Genomic DNA, 20,647 nt, shown 5'->3' on the forward strand with positions numbered 1-20,647 from the left:
TTTAGTCCCCCTCTCAGTCCAAAAGAACCAGAGTTTGTTGAACTTCAAGGCAATTGCAAAGTTTATCTTTTAACACAGGCCAACATTAAAGTCATTGTTTGAGGGTGGTTTGGATATTTTTGGCTTGGCAGGGAAAGTAGTTTGTTTGCATTCACTAACACTGGCTGGCTGGCTTATTGTGGTGTTTTTATTGTAAACAAGTTGAGAGATTGATGATAGGCACATCTTATAAAGGAATAAAGCTTCTACTTTTATGAGGTTTTTAATGTAAATGGAAAAATATCAGCCCAGGTTTATTTGAAAGATTCAAGAACATTTTGACAAACCTGGTCTGAGCATTGTGTTTGTCATGAAACCCCAGAGCAGGGAAGTTTTGAGTTATTTTGCACTTGGTTCAGATAATTTCATACAGCTCAAAATAAAAAGAGTTTAGTCAATTTTCCTGGCTCCAGGAATGTCACACTGATTATGCTCATTGTACTTATCGAGTGGTCAAACTAACTATGAATGTCCTTGTCTGTGGAGGGAGAATCCAGACTGATTCCCTTTTTTTCTACAGAAAACAGATGCGTCGTTATGATAACTTGATCAGGATGTTACATTACCCTGAAGTCACACCCATGGGAAACACTGGAAGAACTGGCCATGGAATCAACCAATAACAGAAAAATCAGGCTGCTGAAAAATACGAAGCAATTTCTCTCTGCTAGTTTCCACTTAAGGACAAAAGAGAGGTTCAGAGGGCAGGTGACAGAGAAGTGCGCTCAGGTTTCCCCTCTTCACATTCTGAAGAACTTTGGATGGATGGGGATCTCTCTTTTCATACAGAGAAATTAAAATACACCTTGTGGTCCACATTGTAAAAGTCCAATGTTTGAAGTTTGGGGACGGGGGGGTGGGAAGGAGAGGGGAAGTGGTGCTACTATACTCCCAAGACTCACTCACCATGCCCAATCCCAGAAAATGCCTCACTCGGTTAACAATCCAGAGATTATTTAGCTGCTCATTTATAGAGCACAGCAATGAAACAAAATAAAATATAGAAATGTCAGTACAGTATACAGGCAAGTGCCAGCCTGTATTAGAGGTATTCAGAGCCTACAGAGAAAATCGTGTCATTCCTAAGATCTTCCACCCAGTACGGAGATGAAAATAAATTTGAATCTTAGATTCAGTTGCTAATGAATGAAGACAATCTACAGAGCTATTTCAAGCTGAGACAAGTTTAACATAGGTCCTTATAGTTCCTCCAGGATGAGCTGTTGTGTCTGAACCACAAAGCTCCTACTTACAGGCTTGTCTGAGGCAACGCATAGAATAAAGAAAAACAACAATTCTAGCTACGGAATTCTGCTCAATACCACACTTTTTTATTTCTCAATGAAGCTACTCCACAGTTTTCTAAAATGTAACCTTAGGTTTAAATTTCTTGGCTTTGAGACTTTTTTTTTTTTAACTGCAATATTCTTTATTTCTCCACACCACCATCACCACTTAAGTTATTGATACATATTTACAACCATAATGCACTTAAGCAAGGTTATTTTTTCTGGGAGTAATAAAATGCTCATACTTGCTGTCTGGGCAATTCCAAGAACAGCTCATGCTACAGTTTATGATCCAAGACATCAGGTGGACATCCCAAAAGAGCACTTTATAATTCCAGAAAGGGACAAGCAGGGGAATCCATATAAAAACAGTATAATGGGGAGTAAACAAAATATCACAACAGAACTCCTTGTGAATGAATTAGCTACACCCAGGGCTCATCTACACACCATGGCAAAGCACGCCAGAGGGGTGTGATTTGTAAAGCACTCTAACATGTTGGACTCTAACTGCACCCTGTAAACTCTGCTGGCACACTCTAAAAGGTCCTTACTTGGTGTAAACTGTCTACTTGGGGCTTGTCTACACTGTGTCGTCTACATTAACGCTAACTAGATACCTTTTAGAGCCAGTGGTCTACAAATCGCACCCCCCTAATGCGCTTTGCTGGCAAAACCGAAGTAGTTTATAGTTGTGCTAATCCCTTCTGCAGTTCCACAAAGTATTTATTTACAAGAAGGATATTTTTACTTTTTTTGGACACATTAACTGCCAGCTAAATACACAGGGAAGGAGCAGAAATAATTTTTAAAGAAGAGATGGTGTCTTATCTTTTGTAACAGTGCCACTTTTAATATATGTATGTTGATAAGTGCATGGATACTGTGGAATAGATAACACATGGCACATACCTCTTTTTTGCATCATTAGTTATATATGCGCCAATAGAGACGACTCTAATGCCTATACAAAGTTGTAATTCACTCTTGAAGCTTTTTTGTTATCATAAAACCAAGAGAGTGACAGCAGTTTGAGCAGTTTATGAACAGTAGCAAATCCCCCAAAAGGAATTCAGTCACACATTTTCTTTTTGAATACTGAACTGAAAAGGAAGGATGTACTGGATGGCTAGGAGGACTGGTAACAGAATATGGAACCTCCCATCTCCAGGTCATCAGATGAAACTCAGTCTGGTAACCAAAAGTCATCTACTTTCTGACAGCTGGTTGGTGGTTTATCAGTGCTGAGCTGGTGGTCCCAGTCCAAAGCATAATGAAATTATGTAAACATGACAATTCCTTTCCCAACACACACACAATTAGAACCATTGTTGGCAGTGTCAGAAGAGAGGCCAATAATGTAATGGGGAGAGAGACTATGCTACTCTCCCACATCAACCATTATTCTCTCCAAGTCAGGAATGAGGCACATTGGCTGTGAGTGATGTGTCAGGGCAGGGACCACCTCTCTGTTCTGATCCCTGACGAAAGCCCCTGGGCACTTCCATAATACAAATAATAAATAACAGTAAGAATAATTTTGGGGAAAGCTTGAGCTGTTGTTGCCCATACCCTGTCTGTGCATAAAGGATCTTATCTGGCTTCCGTTGACTTCAATCAGCTTTCAGAAGCCCCCACCCAAATCAACATACAGTACCAAACACATACAGTATTAGTAGATATAAGATCTCTCTCTCTCTCTCTCACACACACACACACACACACACACACACACACACACACACACACACACACACACACACACTGCATTCTGAAGTTTATTTTGACTCCCAAATCATTATCTGACATTCTTCCCCTCCTTTTCTCACAGTGTTGTGTGTGTGTGAGAGAGGTAAGGACGTTGGTATCCAAAGCCACGGAAGCATAATCACCGACTGACACGCCAGTTACCGAACACAAGACTGATGATTTGGGTTGCTGTTGCAAGAGCTCAATGCCCCATTTTTTCTCCTTTAGAGATTATAATGGTATTAGCTTAGACTGAATGCATAATTAATTATCAGTTCTATTTACAATGTTGGCCTGACGTTCAAAATCAATGTACACGAATGTACTGTTAGTACTTACTGCCTTGAGGATTGTGAGGTCCACCCCAACATTACTTTTATTCTTCACCCTTTTTAAAACAGCTTACAAATGCCTCAGTCTCCTCCTACTCTCCTCCACATGCTTAGCACACCCTCCCCAAACCTGTTTGCCAATCCACCTCCATCGCCTAGTGGAGCCACCTGCATACATGCCTTACTGGGTTACCATGTGATTGTATTACAGGCACCCTTGTCCTTCCTCACCCTCTCTCCTTGGTCTAAGACCCTCTTTTGTCACATTGAGGCCGTGCACACTTTGGGACAGGGAACATGGCATTACTTGGGTATGTGAGATGCCTAGCTCATTTGGGGTACTCAAAATTAATAATTGTCAAGTATTACACTATTGTGATTATTTATATTTATTAATAATAAATAGCATAGTTATACCATTTATTATTATAATTATTGCTATATGTTAATAAATAATAACAACTGCTATTACTATTTCTTCTTTTAGCAACCTTGTCTCTTCAGCTGGGGCTCTGTCATGCTACTGGGCTATCTAGTCACCAAACAGGCCTTAGCTCTAAGTTAGGACTTATTCCACATTTTTAGGTCACATTAAACTAACCTTTAACTAAAACACATTAGTAGCCTCGGGAGGAGGCATATGTGCACAGAGGAGGTTGCTGTTGCCAGGGTTGGGATGATGGGTAAAACTGGTATCGGGAGGGGAAGATACATTGAACGTGCACAGGATAACCAATGACAAATTGCGTTATCTGCAGTTTCATGAATGTTCAGTTCAGTTATGGGTTTTATCCAATAGATGGCTCCTTAGTAGTAATAAGCATTCTCCCTTTTCCATTAGAGAGTTTCAGTCTGACTTACTAGTATTTACACATCCATTATATTGCAAACACAGGCATTTTGCACACACTGATAAACACATACAAAAATTATGTGTGTGTGAGTGAGAGAGAGAGAGACACACACACACACGCACGCACACACACACACACATAGAAAGAAAGAAAAATAAGAGGACTTTGTGTATCTTGCTATGCCCTTTCCACAAAACACAAGAATACATGAAGAATGGTAGTCTGACATCTCTATTGTCTGGAATGCTCTTGAAATTCAAGTCTTCAACACAACAGCAGAATACACCAACACTTGAGTTGAAAGTATTCAGAATACAAACTGCCTGCCTCCTCAACAATACCTGAACATGTCCTACTTCTTGCAGAGACCCTGACTGATCAATACGCACGAGTTATAGCCAGCATTGTTTAACATACCAATTAAAAATTATTTTTCTGAAAAATCATATCGTATGGTAATTATTGACTTGACAGCCCAGGAGGACTCTATGCATTCCGTATACACATAATTCATGTGGTGAGCAGAACTGGGTATTCTTTTGCTAGTCAACAACTTTTATTTTCCAGAACAAAATGTAACGACAGAATAATAATTAACAAAGTTGAAACATGTCAACTGTGTAAATGCAAATAATATATGTCTAATATATGTAATTCCTCCTTACTAGAGCAGTGGTTCTCAGCCTTTCTGTACTGGGATCCTCCCTCTCATCTAGCTGAGATCAAGCCAGGACCCCATCCCCATTCAGCAGTATTTAAAGGGCAGGGTGGTCGTGACCCCTGACATCTGTTTGTAATCCCCCTGGAGATTGCAACAACCATGGTGAAAATAGAAGAAAACAGTATATGCAGCAAATGTATTAAATGTTTCTCTAAGAAACTGGACCATAACTGCTTACATTCCAGCTGCTTAAACTCTGATAGGACCCTATAAAATCAAGCAGATCTGTCAACCTCGTATATCCTTCTGTAACATCTAAAGTTCTCGAAGTTCCTACTGCAATATAAAACTTTTAGATATTGTTTGTTTTGAAAATAAAAATGGCCTGAGTTTTACTACAGTTAAATCTTTCAGACCCCTAATGTTAATAAATTTGGATCTATAGTACTGACTGTGCTCATAATCAGATTAATTTTCCCTAATATTTCATCAAATTTCAAAGTTTAATACTGCAAATCAAAGCTTTTTAAAAATTCATTTAAAAAATAGCATTTTGAACCCATCAACACTTTGTTTAATCCATACTAAAATCATGCCGAGGTCAGATGCTGGCCAGTTCCACAGCCCCTTTGCAGCACCCTGGTGGCACAAAAGAGCCATGAAGCTGGCATGGCTGGCTCACAGAGGATTCTAGCAGACAGAATGTACCGAGGATGTGGCCAAGAGAAAAGGAACAGAGTGCTACTGTGCTCTGGTGAGCCCTCACCTGGCCCCTTTGGGGACCATCAAAACCACCTGTTATATTGTAAAGCAGCCCTAAGATTTCTCTAAATTGTGCTGGGGGCAGAATTGACCCCCTAACTGACCCTAAGATCAGAGGAGCACAAAGGCAGTATTAAAACCACTGTTGTTTCCCTACCTCTTCAGGACCTGCACCAAGCACAGCTTGGTCAGACCCGAGGATCAGTGCCCTCCTATGCACAGTTTCACCCTAGGTTTTTTTTTTAAAACAGCTGAGTTATAAACCAACCCCCAATCCCCAGTCACCAAAGGGGGATTGTAACTGAAACACTGACAACAGCTTTTGCTATAGAACAGTTTTAATAGGCCATTGTGGTATTCATTAAGCTGTTAATAATGGACTGTGGCACAAAGCAATTTATCAAGGTTCCATTGTAATTAAAATCACTGAATATTTGGGCAATCACAAAACACCGTCCTAGCCCTTTGTGCTTCTGAAATTTTACATTCTGATATGAATTCTGACTCTCTCTCCCTGGAGACCAGCAAAGAGTGGGTTGTAATTGATACATTTTTAATTGCAATTACGTTATTAAAAGGTGTATATTTCAGTTAAAATAAAAAATGGGATGCTCAGCAACCCTCCTTGTCCCTTTATTATTCAATGGAAGGTTTTGCTTTTTAATGCTTTTAAACATAGCTGCATTATTATTGCTAAAAGGATTGTTGAAGAAGGAGTACTATGAAGAAAGTAGCTACAAACAGAAATGTCACAGAATCTGGTGTCACCAGGTTTCATAGTCAGAGTCCACATAGAAGTTGATAGTTTTGCCACTGACTTCAGTGGAGTCAGGATTTCACTCACAGATTTTAAGGCCAGAAGGGACCATTATGATCATCCAGTCCAATGGGTCCCAATTGTTTTACCTAAAGCAACTGCATTTTCTCTTTCCTGTGGACTCCCCATTACCCCATCTCCCCCTCCCTTCCCCTTCTGAGCCATCCAGCCCCCTGCTCCCCACTCTCCTCTCCTCAGCCATCCAGATCTCTGCTCCCCACATCCCCTTATCAGCCCAAGCTCCTTGCTCAGCATCCCCTAGCCCCCTTACTCTTGCTCCTCCAATCCTGACCCCTCCTGCAGCCTCAGCTGGCCCCTCTGTCCCTGTGCCCAGGCCATGGTCACTTCCAGACTGATGACTGTTTGCTCATGGACTCAGGCCACTTCTTCTGCATTTCTGCTGCTGCCTGGATCCTGGTCCTCCACATTGCTGTCTGCCCAGGGGAAGTGAGAGCGCGAGGATGGGCAGGAGGGAAGCATGCCTCCAGGCACATGTGATCCACTGATGGATTTGGACTCACTGATCTAGTCTGACCTCCTGCATAACACAGTCCGTAGAATACCATCCACTGATTCCTTCACCAAGCCTAATAACTTCTGTTTGATTTTTTACAAGGAGATCCCATCTCATCGGAAAGACTTGAAGTTGTGGAGAACAGGGCCAACGAGAGGGGGGGGAAGCTGGTACAAATTACCGGGGCCCAGCGGTCCAGAAGGGTGCCCAGGGCCCGGCTTCCCCGGCTCCCCCGCTCTGTCGGCCCTGTTTAGCCGGTCCGCCCTTGCTGGGGGGCCCGAAAAAATTTTCACAGGGGCCCGAACCCGCTCTCGGCGGCCCTGGTGGAGAATCTACCACATCACTTGGTAAATTATTCCTAATGGGAATTACCCTCATGGTAAAATCAGACCAAACTTTTCTGCGCCCCACTCTCATGCACAGGGAGCCCTCTCCCGGTCTGGTATACTTGCACATCTAGCAGTCAGAATCCTGATGCTTGCACTCCTTTGGTGCAAGCACCAGGGGAACTGTTGAATGCTAATGGTGCTAAACATTTCCACGAGCATGTAAGTAGGGCTACTCAAAAAATGAAGACATATTTTCGTAAAAAATTTCAAAGCTGATTATGCTTCAAAGTGTTCAAAATGGACAGATTTTTAATCTTTTCTACTTATTTTGCAATTCCCCCTCCCCCTAATTTTTGGAGCATTTTTTTAAATTGAAAACACTTATCAAAAGAGTTATCAAAAAATCTTTTTGCCTAGGTTTTTGGTAAACATAAAATTTTGATAACCATTTCTATAAGTTGATATAAAATTTATAAAAAAGCAGCTAAACTTTTTGACGGTGTCAACAACTGTGGGTGAAAAAAAAGGCAATTTTTTGACCAAGGAACAAAAAGAAGTTTTTGTTTGCAAAATTTCCAGTAGCTCTGGATCTAACATAACCCACATCCTTCTGTGCTGATTGGGAGAGTGGAACCAGCACTGAGGTTGCAAAACGCGCAAAACCTACAAATGAAGGTGTGTAAGCTCTTTTCCAGGGAGCTCCTCCCAGCATTGCTGCAGGCATCTGCTTTCCCCTTTAATACAGAGGCAGTCAGAAGCCTTCATGGACAAATTGCTAAGGCTGAGTACAAAAAAATAGCATAAGCAGGTAGAGACAAAATCAGGGGGGCTAAGGCACAAAATGAGTTACACATAGAAAGGGACATAAAGGCAGGGCCAGCTCTAACTTTTTGGCTGCCCCAAGCAAAAAAAAAGAGCGCCGGCCCGCCGTAACACACCCCCACAGCGCCGCGCCGCCGAAACACCCCCTCGAGCGCCGCCCCACGCTGCCCTGCTGAAACACCCCCCCCGAGCACCGCACCACCAAAACACCCCCCCCCAGTGCCGCGCCACCGAAACACCCCCCCCCGAGCGCCATGCCACGCCGCCGAAACAAAAACAACAACAACAAAAAACCTTGAGCGCCGCCCAGCCGAACCAAAAAACAAAAACAAAAAACCCCGAGCCCCCCCGCCACCCCAAGATTGGCCGCCCCTTACAAGGCGCCACCCCAAGCACGTGCTTAGTTGGCTGGTGCCTGGAGCCGGCCCTGCATAAAGGCAATAAGAAGAGGTTCTATAAATATATTAGGAGCAAGTGAAAGATGTAGGAAAATGTAGGTCTATTATTTAGTGGGAAATGAGAGCTAATAATGGATGATATCAAGAAGGCTGAGGTGTTTAATAGCTAGTTTGCTTCAATCTTCTCTAAAAAAGTTAATTGTGACCCGGTACTTAACACGATTAATATTAACAACACGGGGGAAGGAATAGAAGCCAAAATAGGGGAAAATCAGATTAAAGAATATTTAGATAAATTAGATGTATTCAAATTGGTAGGGCCTGATGAAATTCATCTTGGGGTAATTAAGAAACTAACTGAAGCAACCTCAGAACCCTTGTTAATTATCTTCAAGAACTCATGGAGAATGGAGGAGATCCCATAGGACTGGAGAAGGGCAAACGTAGTACCTATCGTTAAAAAGGGGAACAAAGAGGACACAGGGAATTATAGTCCGGTCACCCTAACTTCAATGCCTAGAAAGATATTGGAACAAGTAAGCACCTAGAAGATAACAAGGTAATAAGTAATAGCAAACATGAATTTGTCAAGAACAAATCACACAAGCCAATCTAATTTCCTTCTTTGACAGAGTTACTGGCTTAGTGGTTGGGGGAAGCAGTATTCATGATATATCTTGATTTTAATAAGGCTTTTGTCACAATCAGACATGACATTCTCATAAGCAAACTAGGGAAATGTGGTCTAGATAAAATTGCTATGAGGTGGGTGCACAACTGGTTGAAAGATTACACTAAAAGAGTACTTATCAGTGGTTCGCTGTCAAATTGGGAGGATATATCTAGTGGGGACCAATAGGGGTCCATCTTGGGTCCAATACTATTCCATACTTGCATTAATAACTTGAATGATGGAGAGGAGAATAAACTTATAACTTTTACAAATGACACTAAGCTGGGAAGGGTTGCAAACACTTTGGAGGACAGGATTAGAATTCAAAACGACCTTGACAAATTGGAGAACCGATCTGAAATCAACAAGATGAAATTCAATAAAGACAACTGCAAAGTATGACACTTAGGAAGGAAAAATCAAATGCACAACTACAAAATGGGGAATAAATGGTTAGGCAGTACTACTGCTGAAAAGGATCAAGGGGATTATAATGGATCACAAATTGAATATGAGTCATCAATGTGATGCAGTTGTGAAAAGGGCTATTATTCTGGTGTGTATTAACAGAAGTGCTATATGTAGGACATGGGAGCTTAATCCACAGCAAAAGATATTTAGGTTAGATATTAGGAAAAGTTTTCTAATGATAAGGGTAGTTAAGCTCTGAAATAGACTTCCAAGGGAGGTTGTGGAATCTCTGTTATTGGCGGTTTTTAAGAACAGGTTAGACAAATACCTGTCTGGAATGATCTGGGTTTACTTGGTCCTGCCTCAGCCTAGGGTGATGGACTAGATCAGTGGTTCTCAAACTAGGGCCGCCACTTGTTCCAGGAAAGCCTCTGGCGGGCCGGGCCGGTTTGTTTACCTGCCGTGTCCGCAGGTTCAGCAAATCGCGGCTCCCACTGGCCGCGGTTCGCCGCTCCAGGCCAATGGGGGCTGCAGGAAGGGCGGCCAGCACATCCCTTGGCCTGCACCGCTTCCCATTGGCCTGGAGTGGCGAACCGTGGCCAGTGGGAGCCGCGATCGGCCGAACCTGCGGACGCGGCAGGTAAACAACCCGGCCCGGCCCACCAGGGGCTTTCCCTAAACAAGTGGCGGCCCTAGTTTGAGAACCACTGGACTAGATCAGTGTTTCTCAATTACCAGTCCGTGGACCGGCACTGGTCCCTGAGATCTCCCTGACACAGTTTAGGAAGGCAGCAAGCCGGTACCTGGTATCAAAAATTTTGAAAAACACTGGACTAGATGACCTCTGGAAGTCCCTTCTAGCCCTACATTTCTGTTATTGTAATGCCTCCTGCCACTGTTGCTGGTGAGGCATCTTTCCAAACCAAGCCCTAATGTACAACAAACTGGTAAAGCTACAATATAGACGTCTGTTTTCACCAAGGCTGAAGACAAGATGTCCTCTGATGTAGCCACATTGAATTCCATTGTAACTTGGTCTTTTGGATGAGCTTCAGTCCACTCTGCATAGACATTTACAATGTCGTGGCACTTTCCATAAGATAGAGGTCTGCTCGGGGGAGTGGGGAGGGACACACTCAAAAACTGAGGCTTCTCAAAAAACTATGGAAAATCTGGCATCTCAGCATTGTTTCAGTCCTTCAGCCTGCCCATGCAAATACACACATGCTAACTAAGTATGTGAGCAGTCCTACAGAGAACCATGGTGAGAGTACACATATCTAATGGCAAACAAACCCAATACCTGTTTGTGGCCAGTGGGTCGCTGAGCAGAGAGAGTTTTTCTGTGAGCACAGTGCTCATGAAAAATGCTGGATTGGCAGCAGTGGAGATAGAAGCATTCTGCCCTCAGGACAGATTTGGTGGCAATGCAAACTTCTCCTGACTGCTCCGCCAATGTGCCTCTGAGGGACAGTGGGTGGGTGAGAAAGTAGTTCATTCTCCACACCTATTTTATCCTGGATTTCTTACGAGACCACCATCTAGTATCAATCATGGAAGTATTTTTCATTGTATCTCAGCACTTGGATCTGGCCTGAAACCACCAAACTCATTTCTCATAGGCCAACAATCAACCCTCAGCTGGTTACAATTTTGGTCACTACTGACCTAAGGGTGGATTCAAATTGGTGATCTAATGGGATAAAATGGGATTTTGACTATATTGTATCTCTGGGATTTCAGGGGCTTGAAAGGTTTAGCTGTCTTCTCTGAAATCTCCAGCAATTATGGAAATTGATGAAGTCTTCCAAAAACCATGAGGACTTCACTAAAAGTTAGAAAAGAATGTTGCATGTGCTAAAGTAAGCACTATTGGCTTGATTCTGAGAGATGCTGAGCACCAGTAACTGCCATTAATATTGAATGTGATCTTTTGTGCCATCGGATGCATCCTATGTAGGGGCATTATATTTTGCTCATGCATGCAGATAAATCTGATAATCTAAAAGGTCTTTATCATCTTCAAGAGGAAAGATGGTCTTGTTGCTCAGGCAGTGGATGGAGATACAGGTTCAATTCCCAGACCTGGCACACACTTCCTGTGTAACTTTAAGCAAGTCACTTAACTTTTCTATGTCCCAGCTCTCCAGCTGAAAAATAGGGATAATTATATTTCCCTATGCCATAGGCATGTTGCAAGGATAATTCATGAATGATGATGACATGCTCAGATATTATGGTATGGGGACCATGTAAGAAGATAGAACTGTTATGATCCTATATGTTTAAAAAACCAAAAGAGTCAGGCAATAAATAATTCATCAATAAATGTGGATTATCTACTATTTCCTTGTAACAAGTTTGCCTAATGTACACCATCCCCGCATTTAATATAAACAAGCTCATAGGTGTCTAATCCTTCCATCTGCTATCTCCTAAGAACAATATTTACTTTTTAACATCAGCACTGCATTTTCCACAGTTCAAACACAGATATGGCTCCTGGAATGTACACAGAATTTAGCAAATTTTTAACTAAGTTTTCTTAGTAACCATATAGTTTTCCCCTGACAAGGATGGGATCAGACTTCTTCAGTAGGATTTCCTCTGCTCAACTAATTTCAAGCAGCTCTTGAAGCAAATAGTTCATTAGGTCATAAAAAAAGAAAAGCTCATGGGAATTGATGCAGGAGAGCGAGAAGGGAACAGTGTGCACAGTAATTAGATTTTCAGATGATCCCTCTCCCCCAGTGCACATGTGCAACCCCCACCCCCCCACACACACACACCTTACCCTTAGTAAACCATTCAGTGGAGCTCTGTGTATAGTTCTCTGGGAACCAGTGTTCCAGAGATTAAAGATGTAATCAGGTCATGATTTCCACAGAAATATATTAAAAGATATCTGTTTTCTTACAGTGCATTATTATACCTTTAAGGCACTAAAAACTGACATAAAGAACAATATACTCCTCCACAAGCTTTTAAACATTTAGTGTCACTTTTCCTCAAAATTCAGCTTTCAATGCCACAGGTTTCACCTGGTCTTTTTGTGCTGTTCTGTGGTTGGGGGTGGAAAGCTGGTGCATCTCCACACTTGGGAATTCCCCCTGCTTGAAGGAATCCTTGGGTGGCATAGACACAGCATAGCCAACTGCTGGGCTGTCCCCTACCCAGCACGGGGGGGAAAGGTGTGTGTCGCATTTGGGGGCGGGGGGGCGGGGAATGGATGTGGTTGCAGTGTCATTATACCCTGGCAATTCCCGGATGATGAATAGCCCCTTGTGGGATAGAGCTAGCACAATGTGCAGCCAGAGGGCTGCTCTAAACTATAGTAGAGGCCACGCCATCCCCATTACTGGCAGCTGAAAATGGCTTCTCTGTGGCGCCTCACCTTGGAGACTGCTGTCCTCCTTTTATACCCAGAACATGTAAAGCATAAGTAGAGGTTGTACAAGCTTCCACTATACTTCGATACATCTCCACCCTGGCCTGCAGTAATGGATAATGCATTCAGCATACCTAGTAAATCCTTGGCCCTCAGCCAGATTGAGACTCAACCACCCAACAAGGGTGCTAATGAACATAAATTCCGGTGATGATTTTGTTACCTGTTCATTAGGAACTGGATTGAGACCCACAAGACCCATCAGATGGTAATGACATTTGGTCGCTATCTACCACGCATGGATTTGACAACTATGAATTAGTAATTTTACATTACACTATGTTGCTAGAAAAGTAGGAGACACTTGGAGAAATGGAAAGAGTTGTGCATTTTAGAAATTCAATTCTTCGGGCAGGTTTACTTTTGGTTGCAGCTACTATGAAACTCTCATTTTCAATTTAAGGCTGTCCTTGTTTCAAAGGCTGATAATATTTTAAATTTCTCTGTTGTGAGGATTAACTAGTTAATGTTCATAAATCCTTCAGAAACCTAAAATTGTTACATATGAGCTAAGCGTTGCTGTTATTACTAGGGACTATGAGTGAATTCCTGGCCTCACTGAAGTCAATGGGAGCTTTGCCTTTGACTTGACTAAGACCTAGATTTCACCTAGATTGTATTTTAAAAGGGGGTCTGAATTTTGAGGACAGTGAAAGGCGTATTTTAGACCTCTCAGCTTGATATCCTCTTAAAATAACAGTTCCCCCCCCCCTGTGAATTTCTACCAGTTCACCTTTTAGACCTTTCCATCAATATCCATCTAGAGTTTTACAATTACACTGCAGAAGTAAGGACTGGGATACATTTCTTGCAAAGCAAATTGTTATGTGGATATGGACAAGCAATATCAAAATACTAATGAAAAACCATCATGTATTGAGACAGCCCACCTACCAAGCCTCTAGAAATATACATATCTTGTTATAAGGATGACATCCACCTCTGTGAAAAGGGCCAGTGCAAGGCAGATGTACCACTAGAATCCCTCTTAAGTTCTCAGAACAGGTTATAAGGGTCCATAGGCCTTGTGCTGGTTCTTCTGCAGAAGGATGAATTTCTTCTGATGTAAATATAAGGAAGCAAGTTTCTTATAATAATTTGCATCCTTGCATGATTTTAATGTATTGTAATTAAAATTCCCAAAATGTGACCCTAAAATGTTTCTATACACAAGCCAATGAGTACGACCATCCAAGACTGAAATTATTTTACTGACCATAGAAGAATAGTATGTAATTAAAATGACATCTGCAGCACTACCTGATGGAATAAGAAAAAGTGACATCCCAGATCTCATAAACCGCAAGCATATTATTAGATCTAAACCTGGCGGTAAAATTACTATCTACCCAGTGCGATTATCTTCAAGCATTGTTTCATCTACTGATATAGCAATGGTGATAACAGGCTGACTTTGCTCATCATGTTATTTTTTAAGCCTTCCTTTCCTTTCCCATTTATTCTTCATGCATGTTAGTTGCAGGTGGGAGAAAAACGTGCTCCAACTGAATCACTTTTGGGGGGCACTTAGTTGTTTTACAGTTTGTTCCAAATGATGTTTTTCAGCAAAAATTAAATAAACAAAATTTTAAAATGGAGGTGAAGAGGATAAAGATGCAAACAATGCAACATCTAAGAATGGGGCGTTTTAAAGGTCACCCACTGGACAAATGCACCACCATGAGTTCTATAACATGGCTCATGGCTATCATCCTTAATACAGAGATGCAAACCAGAGTCTACAGATAAAAACCTGGCCTCACTGAAGTCAATGGCAAAACTCCCATTGACTTCAATGGGGTCAGGATTTCATGACAAGTCTTAACATTCAGTGTTCCAGCTGTAGTCTTTGCAGATCATATTTCCATATTGACATGAAGGGCAGCTGCATTCTTCTCCATTTTCTATATAAATTAGCATGAGGCTTTTTGGTTCCTGGAAAGTTATGAATGTTGCCTGTATCTGGCAAAATTGGGCGGCAATCTATTCACAAGAGTCAACATTTTCAGAAGTGCCTAAAGATTTTGGGTGCCTCTGTTTTTGGATGACCACCCTGAGACACTTAAAAGGCATTGAGGCACCAAACTCTATAGTCACTTTTCAAAGTCTTGGCCAAGTTCTTGAACAATAAGAACATCGTTACCAACATTTGTAAAAGTTACCATGGGACAATTTTTCAAAGTAGACAAGAGCCTGGGTGGAGGTAGAATTACAGCCAGCAACAGGTTGTGTGTACAAATAAATAAATAATAACCACTTCCTACTAGACCTCCCAGAATTTGCAAATATACCCTGTCCTGCTATCCCTATAAGCTCCCTACTCTGCATGAATCTTTGAGCCAGCCCTCATCATATCTACAGCTAGATCAATAAGGAGTCAGTCACTCAGGCTGTGGTCTGTGCTGGAAGTGGTGACTCTATAGGCAGATCAGCCACACCACCTGTAAGCGAAAGCACCTATATGACAGCCTGAGCCAGCAGCCATGCGCCTCATCTGCATGAGCCATGATTGTGGTAGGGCACACCTGGGGGTAGGGAAGAGTGAAAACAAAGGATGCGGGGGGGTGGAGGGGAGAGGCATGCAGAGGCAGAGATGGACAGGAGGCTGATAGCTAGGGAGAGAAGAGGGAGAAAGAGGAGGAATGGCTAGAGGAGAAAATGAGGAAAAGGAAAATAAGACAAAAGCATAGCAAACATAAGAATACAAGACAGAGCAGGAGCGGTAGAGTCAAAAGGAGCAGAGCACAAAACAAAATAGAAAATATCAATATCTCTGAACACTGATCTGTGTTTTAAATTCATCTCTGATATACTGCTGAGTAGGCTGAAATCCATTATTTTCTCAAAGGTGGCATTGCAGATGTGGGGTTAGGCTGTTTGAGAGGGATGGTTGGGAGGATCTGTTGTTCTTGCATATGTCATAACCCCAAGTGTGGGGTGATGGGTCTCAGTGTGATTTGTTTTCCTCCCATTCAATTGATGTCAAACCTGGATACTGGATAGGGCACCTCCTATATTTCAGAATTAACAGCTGGTTGGCGTGCATGCTCTGTCAAACTTTACAGCCAAATTAAGTTATATGGGAAAAAGAAGTTTGTTTCCTCCAAAATAGAAATCTTGTTTACATTCCTCATTTCTGTCTATAAATCTAGAATTAAGGGGTCAATGTATTTGTGAGCCTAAAATGGAGAGCCCATGTTGAAGAACAGTCCAAAAGGAAGAAAGCCTGAAGGGCTGTTATGTCAGGGGGTTTAAGTGCATGTCTATGTTCCAAATGTTTGTCAGATTGAGAACTGAGCTGTTCCTTTATTATAATGCCCAGTGTCTACACATACTCTACAATGCCACAGTATTAGATAATTAGAAGAGTCCCATGTCTAGATGAAAAAGAAACAGTCTGCAAAGTGATGGGTGATAGCTGATTTGGTTGAAATAATAAATACCTCTTGGGTCTAGAAGCTGGGCTGGAAATCTCCTGAGATCAGGCTCCTTATGAGTAATTTTGTACTTCATTGTTTTAAACAGGGCAGAAATACTAAGACAGATGCTTTTCTTGTATTTTAGTAGTTGTTCTCTTCTCCCCCGCCCCCTCCGCCATACACACACACACACAGAGGGGCAGAAGCATGTAAAAGTTAGACAAAAAACGTCACCAATATTATTTTGAACATTAAAATCAGGCTGAGTTTGCATTTTAGACCAAGGGGTGTGTGAGTTCTGATTTTATCCAAATACACTTGCCCATCCTTACATTTATTACAGAGATGCCTTACCTCGTTTGCATCTTGTTGGTCTCTCAAGGCAATCATATTCTTAATGGCTTTGATAAAAAATCCATTCATCTCATCACGACTCTTGTTTGGCAAAATCCGGGACAGTGGGATCATTATGAATGGAAATGCAACTGTAAGAGATTATTAAAAGGAGAACATTGAAGTTAGGTGTAGGAACACTTATCTCCCCCATCCCAACTTTATTTGGGCCCCCATTGAGTAGGCTGTTTTAATTTTATACCACTTATTTCTCTGATTTCATCCCTCCATTACAGACTGATATTGCATATCCTCCAGCCTCTTTTGGCTAGGAATCTCTTGTTAGTCACATGCCCTCTAAAGTTTGCCACGATTTGCAGTTTTGTCCCACAGTACAAAAATTCAATGCGACCTCATAATGCTGGAGCATCATGGTGAAAAAAGGAGTTTTCCCCCCTCCCACCCCCAGATAATTAAATCTGAGATTTTTAATCCTACAAGCTAGCTTGGCAGGGTATGGAGTATGCGGCCAGCACATCCCTCGGCCTGCGCGGCTTCCAGCAGCTCCCATTGGCCTGGAGCAGCGAACCGCGGCCAGTGGGAGCCGCGATCGGCCGAACCTAGGGACGCGGCAGGTAAACAAACCGGCCTGGCCCGCCAGGGGCTTTCCCTAAACAAGCAGCATCCCAAGTTTGGGAAACACTGATCTAGATGGATGGTAACCTATCTCCCATTTCCTGCTCCCTGTCCATGTATAGGAAACTGGTTGCCTACTTTACTCTTTCTACTACACACCCTTTTACAGAAGAGACCAAGGCAGAGGGAATCTGGAAGCAGGATGTCACTAAAATGTAACCAGGGCCCACGGGTGCACTCCTTCCCCTTAGTATTTATAATCAGTGACTAGAAACCTGAAGTATTGCACTTCAGTATAACTAAGCTGGCAGGTGAACCATTACCCACTAAGCTATCAAACAGCTCCCTGTTTGGCTATCACAACAGTGCACCATGAGCCTCTTCAAGCAGCTTTATCAACACTAACTAACTGTCATAACACTCCTGTGAGATCGGCAAGCAAGCCAACAAGCTGTTGTGACTCAAACTGTGTGATGCACTAGTGGCAAGGATAATGCTGAAGACCAGCCTTCTCCTTGCACACACCCCACATGATGCAGAAACTTACTTTCTTTAATGGAGGATTTGGCTCACTAAGGCCTTATTGATACCTGGCCCACTGAAGTCAATGTCAAAACTTCCATCAAGTTCAGTGGGGCCAGGATTTCACACAAGGATTTTACAGATACACAATTCCCAATGGGGACAGCTCCATCGGTGACAGTACTGGTGCAATCTGCAGTGCAGACAATGTTCAGATGGGCTCAGGAACTTTGTACCATCATGTTTTCTAACCCTACTCTGAGCAGGTCTAAATAACAGAATGGTAAAAAGGAATGAGCCCTGTCTACACTACAGCTTCTGCAATTATGTTTCCTAATTATCTAAGTATAGACAAGGCCTTAGTCGCAATCAGCCTCAGCTGGACTAGAATTTATGACCTAAGGCTTTATATTCCATTACCAGTCCCATAATGCAGTCCCTATTTTTTCACCTCAAAATAAATACATTCTTTTAATGGCCTCCTGTACCAGCATTTATCATCTTCATCCTTTACAGACATCAGCCAGACAGCTGCTGTTTAAATGATAATTTTAAGGACTTATGATATCAGGACACACTTATCCCCTCACCTCATCCCCCTTCTGTATGATTTTGTTGGGGGTGGGCTTTTTATTCCTACCAAGTAAACAGAGGGCAGTCAAACTGTTCAAGCCAGGGCCGGTTCCAGGCACCAGCGAAGGAAGCAGGTGCCTGGGACGGCCAATAGAAAGGGGCGGCAGTCCGTCCGTTATTGGGGCGGCACGTCCGGGTCTGAGGCGGCAATTCGGTGGCGGGTCCTTCAGTCCCTCTCTTACTCTTCACCGGCACTTTGGCAGCAGCTCAATCACTCCGCTTCAGTTTTCGGCGGCAATTTGGCGGCAGGTCCTTCACTCCCTCTCTTCCTCTTTGGCGGCACTTCGGCGGCAGCTCAATCGGGTTTTTCCTTTTTTTCTATTTTTTTTTTCTTCGCTTGGGGTGGCAAAAAAGCTGGAGCCGGCCCTGGCTCAAGCATGGGCCTTATTAAGAATCTGTCAATAGTCCACAGACCGCACTTAATTCACATAACATGGATTACATTGCAGTGACTCAGTGTCACTATGAAAGTGTAGCCCACAGAGACTACAGGTTCCAGAAGACTTCCACTCAGATCAAGGTGAAGCATTGCCTTTTGGGACATGCAGTTCATAAGGAAATATGTTCACAATGAAGATGAGGGTGGATGCGGGCCACATTGTAGAAATCTACTGGGTGTATTTGGTGTATGGGCTGCACTGTGAATACCTCTAAATCAAAGCTTTCAGTATGTCTTCCTGCTCCCACTTCACAAGGTTTTGTGACTCAAGAATAATTTTTTAAAAATAAATATAAATAAATAAATAAATAGACAAAGATGGGCTATACTTACTACTTAGAATTAGGATGGGCCTAAGCATTGAAAATTCAAAGAATTTTTTGCAGTTCTTAACAAAGGTATCATCAGGATTCTTCTGAGAATCCACGTGGGTACCGAAAGCCACGCTAGCGACGACATCCAAGGTGAAGCAGCCGTAACTCCTGCATTGAATTTAAGAACATGACTTCATTAGCTGCTTGTTTGCATCTCCATAGAATCACAGAAATGTAAGACTGGAATGGACCTCAATAGTCCCCTACACTGAGGCAGAACTAAGTACTATCTAGACCATCTCTTGCAGGTGTTTGTCTAACCTGTTCTTAAAAACCTCCAATGACAGAGACTCCACAGCAATTTGATCCAGTGTTTAACTACCCTTAAAGTTAGGAAGTTTTCCTAATGGCTAACCTAAATCTTCCATGAAGCAAAGGGTTTAAATTGCAGTTTGTCCTATCCTCAGTAGATAAGGAGAACAATTTATCATCCTTTTCTTTATAACAACCTTTTAGGTACTTGAACACTGTTATCATGTTCCCCCCTCAGTCTTCTCTTCTCCAGACTAAACAAAATCAATTTTTTAAATCTTTCCTTGCAGGTCATATTTTCTAGACCCTTAATCATTTTTGTTGCTCTCCTCTGGACTTTCTACAGTTTATCCACATCTTTCCCAGAGTGTGGTGCACAGAACTAGACACAGAGCTCCTGCTGAGGCCTTATCAGTGCTGAGTAGAGTGGAAGAATTCTTGCTTACAACCCTCCTGCTAATACAGCCCATAATGTTCGCTTTTTCTTTTCCAACAGTATTATATTGTTGACTCATATTTAGTTTGTGGTGCACTATGACCCCCAGATCCTTTTCTGCAGGACTCCTTCCTAGGCAGTCATTTCCCATGTTATATTTGTGCAGTTGATTACTCCTTTCTAAGTACTGTACTTTAAATATGTTCTTATTGAATTTCATCCTATTTATTTCAGACCATTTCTCCAGTTTGTCAAGATTATTTTTAATTATAATCTTGTCCTCCAAAGCACTTGCAACCCCTCCCAATTTGGTATTGTCCACAGACTTTATAAGTCTACTCTCTGTGCCATTATCCATATTATTTATTAAGATATTGACTAGGATCTGACCCAGGGCAGTTCCCTGCAGGACCCCACTCAATATGACCTTCCAGCTTGACTGTGAACCGTAACTACTCTCTGAGTATGGTTTTCCAACCATTTCTGCACCCAGTTTATAGCAAGT

At 42.3% G+C, this 20,647-nt stretch overlaps 1 protein-coding gene across 1 annotated transcript in view; it reads right to left on the minus strand.

Annotated features, from left to right (window-relative positions):
• Positions 1-20,647, minus strand: part of TBXAS1 (thromboxane A synthase 1) — a 328,018-nt gene that overhangs the window by 102,362 nt on the left and 205,009 nt on the right. Inside the window, exons 7-8 of the mRNA XM_065407299.1 lie at positions 19,414-19,562; positions 16,872-17,002 (exon numbers count right to left, since the gene is read on the minus strand). Coding sequence (XP_065263371.1) covers positions 16,872-17,002; positions 19,414-19,562 — 280 coding nt within the window. The remainder of the gene's footprint in view (positions 1-16,871; positions 17,003-19,413; positions 19,563-20,647) is intronic.

Source organism: Emys orbicularis, chromosome 1, assembly GCF_028017835.1.
Source record: "Emys orbicularis isolate rEmyOrb1 chromosome 1, rEmyOrb1.hap1, whole genome shotgun sequence".
Taxonomy (NCBI): domain Eukaryota; kingdom Metazoa; phylum Chordata; order Testudines; family Emydidae; genus Emys; species Emys orbicularis.